Raw genomic sequence first — 10,353 nt, 5'->3', positions numbered from 1 at the left:
AAAAAGCACGACGATAGCAATTGTTACGATATCTCGATACAACTTAATAGATCCGCGTGCATTGTCAAAAAAATTATTATTGACTCGAGAAGATTTCGCCATCAAAGCGTCGTGCGTAGAAAAGCTAGGACACGTAAGTAGGTCTATCTATGCTGCTCTAACGTTACCCTGTACTGACGCGGCACTGTTACCACACAATACGACAACCGGCTTCGATTAACAGAACCTGTTACCAGCTTCGACAAGTGTACGTCGCATCGTCGATTGAAAACGTGTCAAAGCGATGTTATTTAATTGAGTTTCTTGCTCGAACGAGGACAAGTGATTGTTAAGAATAATTAGGAGCGTAAATGAGCACATTCGTTCGCCAACTCACTCGTGCACGACTATTGCCCACGTGAAATATACAGCAACTGTAGGAAAATTGGTCAAGACAAACCTTTGCTTTAACTCGCGTGAATGCGCGCGCGCGTGCGTGCGTGCGTGTGTGTGCGTTCGTGGGTTTGTATGTATATATAATACGAACTATATACATGCTGGTGTAAAAAGATTTCCCTTTTATTTGAAATACTTCTATGTAGGTTACATAGAACAGCACCCATAACAACATTGTGCGTGAAATGACACGAGACTAATTAGGCCTGTACGTTTCCTGCACTTATCATGTCAAGACAACGCGAAGGCAAGTCCGTTCTTTAAAGCATACACACGCAATTGTGTTAACAACCCATATATGAGTAACTACGAGTTCTTTAGCACGTCGTAAGAATAGCGTTAAATCTTTTCGCTGATGAAACAGGCCTTTATATCTGTTTACACGTTAGGCAACGAGTTCTTCACTGGTAGCAACGACGGATTTTCCGTGACCCACAGTGTGCCCCGCACAGACGTGGTATACGTGCGCACTTACCACGATTATGTGCACACAGCATGTTAGAATGAACACAACTATACACGTGTTCTTATACTCTTACCCACAAGCGAGAGCCAATTGTTACACTTATATATAATAGATACATTTCTGCGTAAGTTATGTTAAGACAATAGCGTACATGAAAATAAGTATATAAATTACCTGTTTAACTAATTATCCAACAAGGTAACACTATATCATAAACGTACCTATACCACTGTCCCATACGGTATGTTCAGGCGCCCGTTGTCAGAAACAAAATTCGTCTTAACATTAGTCTTAACCTAAACTTTTTCTTATAGACCGGACCTATCTCTATACACTGTGTACGAGAAACTCATGGTTTTCCCATAGTTCTGTTAACGGTCTATGAGTTAACGGTATATAATGTTAAGATTTTTGATAAGGCTAATTTCATTTCTGACAACAGGTCCTAGAGTATTGATATGTTGACGAATACGATGATATGTTGAGTTGGTATTGCCTCATATTGCATAAATTAGTACATTTAAATAATAATGTAATTTTCCTAGTTCATGTATTACTTTTACAACTAAGAAGTACACATTATGGACTTATACACTCTACAAATACTAAGCGTGAATATATTAAAGAAAAATAAATGATTAATTCTGAAAGCAGTGTATGTGAGGGTTTATTATTAGGTACTTGCTTGTAAATATAAAACATTAGAGATCCGTTAGACAATGCTTGGATCGTTCAACACATGAGACTGTAGTTGAGATGTAGAACGACCTCACGTGTAAATTGGAGCACCAAGGTCACGTGTAGAGATTACTCACACGCAATTCCTTTACGATTATCATATCAGAACAAGCAACCATGAATATTACACACATTAAAATATTAATATGTAAGTATTTAATTAATATTCAGTAACCGAACAAACAAATGCTCTTATTTCGTTGCAAGTATTGATGCATCGATATTAGCAACACGTAAATAAAAATACGGCATAATAATTTATACAACAGCAATGCAATGAATACCGGAACCGTTTTGATAATAAAACAAACTAAACGAAATGTGTGAGAAGATCAATATCTCAAGAAAAAATGTAATTTTTGTGTAGATACATGTTACGTGTAACACACGTCATGGAACATTTAATTACTTAATCTTGTTGTAAATATCTAAGATGGCACTAATAATCATTTACATCTGCCTCAATATTAAAGTGATTACGTCACCGTAAATAGTAAAAATTAAAAAAAATATTTCCACTTTTTCACAAAATATAAGTAATTCTGTTAACTTGTTATGGTTAAATTGCTGCATTATACTTCTTATTTTACTATATTGTTCGATGTAAACATACACTCGTGACGCATACATAGCCCATAACAAGCAATTAATGTCAGGAACACTAATCGTCCAGGTTTTGGGGATTTTTAACTAGTTGAAAAACAATCTTATCAGGTAAGAATTTGACGATACGTTTAGTCTCGTTTGTTCTTACTTTTAATGTAAAAAAATGGCAACCAAAATTTTACAAATTTTACCATGGAAAATTCGTGACGTAGTCAATTTAAACAACAATTCTATATTATTTAATTGTTAATGTAGGGGAACGGTACATGGTTCGCAATGCGCCTAAAATACAAAAATATATATGTAATGAGTCTCTTATTGTTAACCCACCAAAATTACATCACTACTATAGTATCTTTACATGACTAGTATCAATAGCCTATATATAATATTATGAACATATCTAAATGCAGCTGTAGGCGTGTCCGAGTATAGATATGTACATATTAATACATATCTATATCTACATAAGGTCATGCTAGTAATGATGTAATGATGTATCTCTGGCACCACCTTTACTGTTACCTCCAAAACCCAAAGAACTATGTTGTTGTACCGCATATATATATATATATATATATATATATATATATATATATATATATATGTGTGTGTGTGTGTGTGTGCGTGCGTGCGTGCGTGCGTGTGTGTTTCTGTGTGTGTGTGCGTGTGCGTGTGTGTGTTATCTTATCAGGCGTAATAAATAGTGATGCATCTCTCTTCGTGTACTCCTGATCTTATACATGATGATAGTGATGTATGCTAGGCCACTAGATGCAAATGCAATTGTCCCCGTAGCATTTCTCACCGACTTAAATGGGCACCATCACAGTTAACGCATCACACTTCAAACCTGGTAACTTCCTGCCAAGTAATAGTAAGTCTATAATATACATTATTGTGCATTTCCCTCGAACATTCATGTAGCACTGCTTATATAATACGTAGTTGAGTGGCCACGCCCTCGCATTATGCAGCATCAAACAACCAAGCCACCAATAAGTAGATCACTTTAGAGAATTTCCCTAAGCCACGGGTAGACATTCGCATCGTGGAATAACAGCGAGCAATATACACGTGATAACAGCCGCCTATGACACAAACCACAGAATATGTGCAACCGCACATATGAACAACCGCAGTCTATGTACAACCACAGAATACCGCCACGTGCCTGGTTATAAATGGAGTTGCGCGGTGAAAGAACAGTTGAAACCAATTCCGTGAAGTAGAAAATCCGCACGAGAACCGATCAAATTCGATGATTTCTACCACAACATGGCGTTATACTATACTCCTGTTATCTGGTCTTGCACCTCTTTCCTTATTTTTGGCGGTTGTACAAACGTTACGTAAGCGTACACCAGGCTCCCTGCAACGCTGCAAATGTAACTATGCCTTAGTGCTGGGATATATACGTGTGCACGCTATCAGGACTACAATAACAAATGAAATGTATTCTTCTCACTATGAACACGAATAACAATTCTGTCACTACTGGTAGTATATATAATATATATATAATAAATAAAATCATGTAGTAATTTGCCATTTACTAAACTAATTTCTAAATAGATTTATATTGAAATCATACATTTGATAAAAACAAAAGTGAACAATAACAGTAATAATATTTCATAATATATATATAATAAATTCAATCATGTAGTTTATTTATATATTATGTATGTTTTCATGCTCTTACTATATTAGAAGATACCCATGTATGCTACGCGGCTAATAAACGGTTGTACATCGACGGGCAACAGGTTTATTATGGGTAAAGAAGCTTCTAGGCAAGGCCGTGAAATACTAATCATGGATAGCAGTGTAACGTCAGTTTATAAATGACAGGCTTGAACCAACAGCGAGGGGACGCGAGCCAGAAGTCAAACATACCCCCCTGCTCTACTGCCCGACTCTCTTATTCAATTTCAGCTCGAATCCATGCGACTCCATGCAAATTCTGTCATAGACAGCCATAACCAAAAATCCCAAAACTTTAAATACTCTACTGTGTTCAGCGTTTGCATGCAGTGCGTTCAGTGAATTCGTATTCCATGGAAAACTACAACAGTTATTTTAAACAGTCATGTCATTCTTGCTGCTACAGTAGACTCAATTTGTTGTTGACTCTCTCAGTTTTAGGCCAGAGCATTTGATCAAAATGTTAATTCCTACTCATGCCAGCACATGCCCATCAGTTTCCTTATTCAAACTGTCATGAGATATTCTGCCCTATGATACACCCTGATACGTGATTATTGCCTCAAGCTATAGCCTCAATGAAGCCTATAGAGCGCAGGCGCTCCCAGAAAATTGAATACGTAAGCAGACAAGAGCAACTGTCATGCAGCCACAGGGTAAGAAAACAGGTTCACACGTGCCCACATTGGTATTTTATCAATCATCATGGAAATGAAATTTATTGGATAACATCAGGAGCAAATAAAGTCAAATTTGTACTCATTTACTCCTAAGAACACATTGCAGAAGTGAGCCTACCTTATATTAAGACCGATGAAGTTTGTCCAGCTGAAGATATAGTCGCCTCCAACGATCATACCAGTGTAAGTAACAAACATATTCTGCAATCAGTAGTAAGGAAATGATAAATCTTACAAGGACAAAGATATAATATGCTGTTTTATTACCATGGCACACCTTTTAAAAGGCATGTGTTTGTGATATGTGCTTAGCACTTTGCTTTTTTTATAAACACTAAATTGTATGCAAATTAAAGCATACCAATTGCCATAATTTTTAGGTACACATTTAATTATGTGATTCTAACATAGTAGTGCAAAGAAGTGTTTTATAATAAAATTTCAGAGTAATAAGTGAGTTATCAAAGCAGTATTTATTGCTAGATTTATGATGTACCTTGAGGCAGCCAACAATGGTAGTAGTGAGGGCAGAGTTGTAGGCTGTACACAAGACAACAGAGTACATGAGAATAAAGCCCATCACGCAAGATATGAGAAACTGGGAAACAAACCATGGACTACTCCAGCCTTCAAAGTCCAAAGCCTGGAAAGAATGTAAAAACACGATATTATAAACAGATGAAACCAGGCATAAGGACTATGCACTATGCCAGAAATATGTACACACATGCAGTTAACGAATAAATGCACGTACGCACAACTATATGCAGAGGTATGGGCATACACGCGTACACATACACGCGTCTACACACTCGTGCATGGGCACACGCGGGCGTGTAGTGATTACAAGGCAAGGCACACCATTGCAGTGGCAAGGACAACGCAACAGTTTAAAAGATTTTGGCAAATGATTACTCTTTTCACGTCATGCATTTTAATAAAATTTGGAGAACCTGCCTAGGGGTATTGCTAGAATTTCAGTAATAACCTGTATACAAATACACGCCAGCAATTCTTTCATCAGCTATGTTTGTGCTCAGAATTTTAATCATGTAGATACTGATACAATTGTCTATTACACCATGTGGCTGAATAATTACTTCCCATCATTAAAGTATTAAATATATAATGACAATATAAAGCAATTGTTACCTTCTTTTCCACGTTTTTTCTATTAAAATTTGATTGATCAATAAACTTTGGAATACTGTTGGATGGTTACTGCTATGTACGTGGTGCACACATTTTAAATGCTACTTCATAATTACAATATTCAACAGTGTTTTAAACTTGAACTTATTTCACTAATATCACATAATTGACATACCAGTTTCCAGTCACCAGAGAACCAAACGGAGAACATGCATGGTCCAAGCATGAATAACGAGTTGTAGAATAGTAGGCCATACTTATTAAGTTCCTATACATGAAAGCAAAAAAAAACTATAACAATTATATTACCTATTTTAGTAAGATGAACACAGAAATAAGGATAATTGTCTAATTAGAAAATTATTCAGAAAAATTCCTGACAGGTATCCACCCAGTAGCAACACATTACTGGAAATCTGGGAGTGTTCTGGTACGCAATAAGACTTTCACCTTTTCCACACATGGAATAATGATCAACAATCTATGTGTTGCTATGGCCGTAGGGGTGTGTAATCACAGCAGGTCTTACAGAATTGAACATATATATATATATATATAAAATTCCCCGACCGCCACTCCTAATATCATAGCCGCCTATGCTAAATATCAATAGCCCGACCTACGAGCCCCGTAGCATGCGCAAACCGCCTTCGGGATTTGCCAACCTAGGACCGTAAAGGCAGCACCCGCCATGCTATAATGAAAAAGCCTTGGCAGACCTGCCATCTAATCATCCTCAATTATCCAGTGTATCTCCTCATCTATCCACTATTCTCTGCTCATCATTCTTGCCCTCTGTCTCTCTGCTGTATCTCTTTTTCTTTTTATTCTTCCATCTTTATACTACATCTCCTCCTCCTCTCTCACTCGCGTCTCTCCTATTTCTATTCACTCTCTCACTCTCCTGTCTTCTCAACCACTGTCTCTCCCCTCTCCCCATCTCTCTCTCTCTCTCTCTCACGCGTCTCTCATCTCTCTCTCTGTTCTCTCTACCTGTCTCTTCGCCTCTTCCCATCTCTCCTCTCTCTCTCTCTCTCTCTCTCTGCTGCTCTCTCTCTCTCTGTCTCTCCCTCTCCTGCTCTCCCATCTCTCTTGCTCTCTCTCATCTCTCTCTCTCTTTATTGTCCTTTTCTTCTCTCCCCAGGCGTCTCTTATAACTTCATACATATAACAAATATAACAACAGTATAGTTAGCACCATCAGTATATCGTTCAAACTTCTGATATGCTGGGGTGTGACAGACATGAACGTTCTAATGTATTATAGTTAGTGATAATTCCTGGGCTTGGTAGCATGTTGTATAGTCAAATGCTCGAATATATATATATATATGCACGTGTTGAAAAAATAAACAAAGGTAATCAAACTGCAACATACAACCAGACAGAGTAAACCCCTTGATGAGAAATAACTTTTTACAGGTGTGCCAGGCCAATAAAATTGGAAAGCAAGAATCTGCGAGTCATAACCCAATAAACAAAAACTTCAGTGTCATAAAGCTGTAAAAACTGTTATACTTAAGTGATGTAAATCAGTGACCAATGTATTTTAATTATTTTTTACAAGGTTCCCGTCATTTCAAATTCTAGCATCGGCGTGTTACGATTACCAATTTACATTTATTTTCTTTCTAATTAAAGGGATCGTTTACTCTAGGTTCTAGCGGTTATTTTCAAGTTAATTTGAGGTTAAAATTACGCTACAGCTAAAAAGGTTTCATGGTGTCAATCACATTAGAAATATTTAATTAAAGAAATGTTTTTAAAAAAACTAACGACTACAGTTTGTCTTACCAATGACGTGTGGCCCTCTATAGCCCACGATCTGTAATTGCGGCAAACCACTTTCAGCAAAGGGCTAACACCGAGGCGTCGTTTCTTATTTATTAATTTTAAAAAAGCACAGAAGAATTGTATATCTTATAAACCGACATATAGTTCAGTTATAATAGCGATAAATTTTCCCTAAACATAATTAGTCGTTTCGTTAAATGCATATTAGGTTATAAATATATTCGCCACTTATTGTGATTAGCCCCTCGGTCTGTAACTGTTGCAGAACAACAATGTAAATACGCACATTTTTTGGCGGTGGCTGCAGCAACGGTCGCGGTTGTCATGGCGGCCGTTCAAAGCTTTTGTTAGCGTTGATGTTACATTAATTAGTAACAATATAAATAGCTACTCTGGTGAACAAATACCGTGTGGGTCATAGAACCGCATTTGTTATAATAAGTACAGTCGTATGCAGTACAAGATCATAGAGTCTACTACCCCTTTGAAGCTATTACTCTACATTCACAGTCTCAACACTTACTATTAACTTACATCAAAATATTAAAAATTGCAAAATTGTCTATTTGTAGTAGATTCTTATTTATTCATCATATCTTACTTAATATTTACGTAAAATAGAGTAAAGGATGTGTGTTATATTATTTGTTATGCATGATCTTATTGTGGTTAATATATCTATTGTGTGCAACGTTTTGGAATAATATGTTGTATATTGCCAGCGTAGACTTTATATATAGAACTTATGCAATAATTAAATAAGAGCCAACATTACATTTTTAGTTTAGTTTTATAATTCTGTTTATTAGGCATTTGCCTTTGTGCCCTTTAATGCAGTTTACCATTTAGTATTCACTGCAAGATTCCAGATGGTAATTTTTAAGGTAATTTGTATACCATGATTATGTACTATATCATCACTAACTGCTCTTTACATGGCTAGGTAAAATGTTGGCATACTCACTAACATCTGGGAGCAGCAAAATTTATTTTCGATTTACAAGAAAAGTACTGTCTAAAAGTGGTATTAAATTTTATGATGGCTTCGTCCTTTGAATTGTGCATCGGTTTTGGTTAGAATTGTGAAAACTTTGCACTACAGCGTACTTACAATGTGGTTCCCTGAAGAACTTTCTGATCATATGCTAAAGAAACCTGAGTGCATCTGGTGGCAGATACAGCGCCCGCTTGGCGTGTTAACGAGTAGTATGCAGTTATAACACTCTTCAGCGTTTTGGCTATTAGACTTTTCAAAATACTCACCTCACTATTTATCCAGGAATAGCTCGAGATGATCGTTAGATGAATCCTGCCACTTAATTATTCTAGGAAGCTACATATAATTTATTGAGTAGTAAGGCTACTCTTAAGTGTCAATGCATCAAATAAGGATTTGGAAACTATGAAATGGTTAAAAATAATGAAAACTTGCTTGCAAATGTCCGATATGTCAAAAAAGATCAATCATCTGACTTCGGTCATTCTTGTTTAACATAGTGTATTTTGCGTACTAAATAAGGGAACATTTTGACATTACAGGCCATGCTCATCGTAAAATTCGTGATAACTCATTGTCGATATATCTCAAATGGACGACTGTATCAGAAAATCTTCAAGCGACTCCTATGTATTATGCGTCGTGCAAAAAGTTTCACAATTCTAAACCACTAAGTGCAAAATGTGCCCATTTTTATGATTCTTAATCACTGATTGCAACTAGCAATTCAGTTGCATGTGAGTTGAATAAAAGAAATTTCTGAATTTTGCCAGATGTTTGCTTACAGTTATTGTACTGTATGCTCAAAACTATTTCGGGGCATAACTTCAGTCATCCAGACATTTCAAGGATATACCAAGAAAAGTAGAGATACGGGAATTACGTATATCCAAGAGATGCCCAACCACTACGATTCTTAATTCTATTTAATACGAACATTTCTATCCTTTTGCACCACTACAACCAGTTTCTTGTATCAAACTACAAAAATTTCAACTGATCGCGAAACAAAAAGTTTGGTTATTTTTGTCGATATATTGTCAATTTTTGAACACCTCAGAATGCCAGGAAATTGCATCTCAGAATCAAAATTTTTTCCGGGGGGCATGCTGGAACCCCACTAGCAAACTCGGGTCCCAACCCTCGAAAACTACTAATTGATGGCGACAGAAATACAGATTGCTTTCAACCATATGTGTGGCATCTCTGTGGTATTCTATTGCAGCATTAACATATTAGGCCAAAATAACAAAATATAGGGTTGTGGTTACGCGATTTCCCGAACCGACCTCTTTATTTATTCGCGGCGACCTAAACATTAATTGCAATTTATCTTTAAATCAAAAATTAATTTTTTTTTAAATGTAAATAAAAAATAATGGACATCATTTCCTGCGTCAAAGGCCACTACGCCCCACATCTTCGGGACATGGTTCGTAAAATACAAATATTTCAAGAAAATAAAATGTTTTCCGCTATTTACCTACTATTTTTTCCGGCAAATCGTAAACGCGTAACACACTGACACAAGTCGAAAAAGGGACCAAAACTTGACCATTATATCAAGCATATATACTCTCACTGATCATAAAATCTGCACCTTGCTATGTAAACGAATTTGTTAGCATACATGGCAATTGTAAAGTGTATGCTTAATTAAATGTCACGTTTATCTTTTGTTATCAGATATGGCCTTTAACCAATCTTGTATCTGGGAAACTTGGTCGTTTGGTTTAGTGAGGAACAAAGAAACTCAAGTTAAGGTTTCTTGTGACGCA

At 36.4% G+C, this 10,353-nt stretch overlaps 1 protein-coding gene across 1 annotated transcript in view; it reads right to left on the bottom strand.

The window, feature by feature from the left end:
• Positions 1-2,857: 2,857 nt before the first annotated feature.
• The window catches only part of LOC106812687 (UDP-N-acetylglucosamine/UDP-glucose/GDP-mannose transporter-like), a 27,740-nt gene continuing 20,244 nt past the window's right edge, over positions 2,858-10,353 (bottom strand). The window contains exons 7-10 of the mRNA XM_014816624.1: positions 5,960-6,052; positions 5,129-5,275; positions 4,751-4,833; positions 2,858-3,625 (exon numbers count right to left, since the gene is read on the bottom strand). Of these exons, the coding sequence (XP_014672110.1) occupies positions 3,535-3,625; positions 4,751-4,833; positions 5,129-5,275; positions 5,960-6,052 (414 nt within the window). The 3' untranslated portion in view covers positions 2,858-3,534. The remainder of the gene's footprint in view (positions 3,626-4,750; positions 4,834-5,128; positions 5,276-5,959; positions 6,053-10,353) is intronic.

The sequence above is a fragment of the Priapulus caudatus genome, unplaced genomic scaffold (genome assembly GCF_000485595.1).
Source record: "Priapulus caudatus unplaced genomic scaffold, Priapulus_caudatus-5.0.1 Scaffold674, whole genome shotgun sequence".
NCBI classification, from domain to species: domain Eukaryota; kingdom Metazoa; phylum Priapulida; class Priapulimorpha; order Priapulimorphida; family Priapulidae; genus Priapulus; species Priapulus caudatus.
Note: the sequence above shows the minus strand (reverse complement) of the source record. Positions and strands in the feature narration are given on the sequence as shown.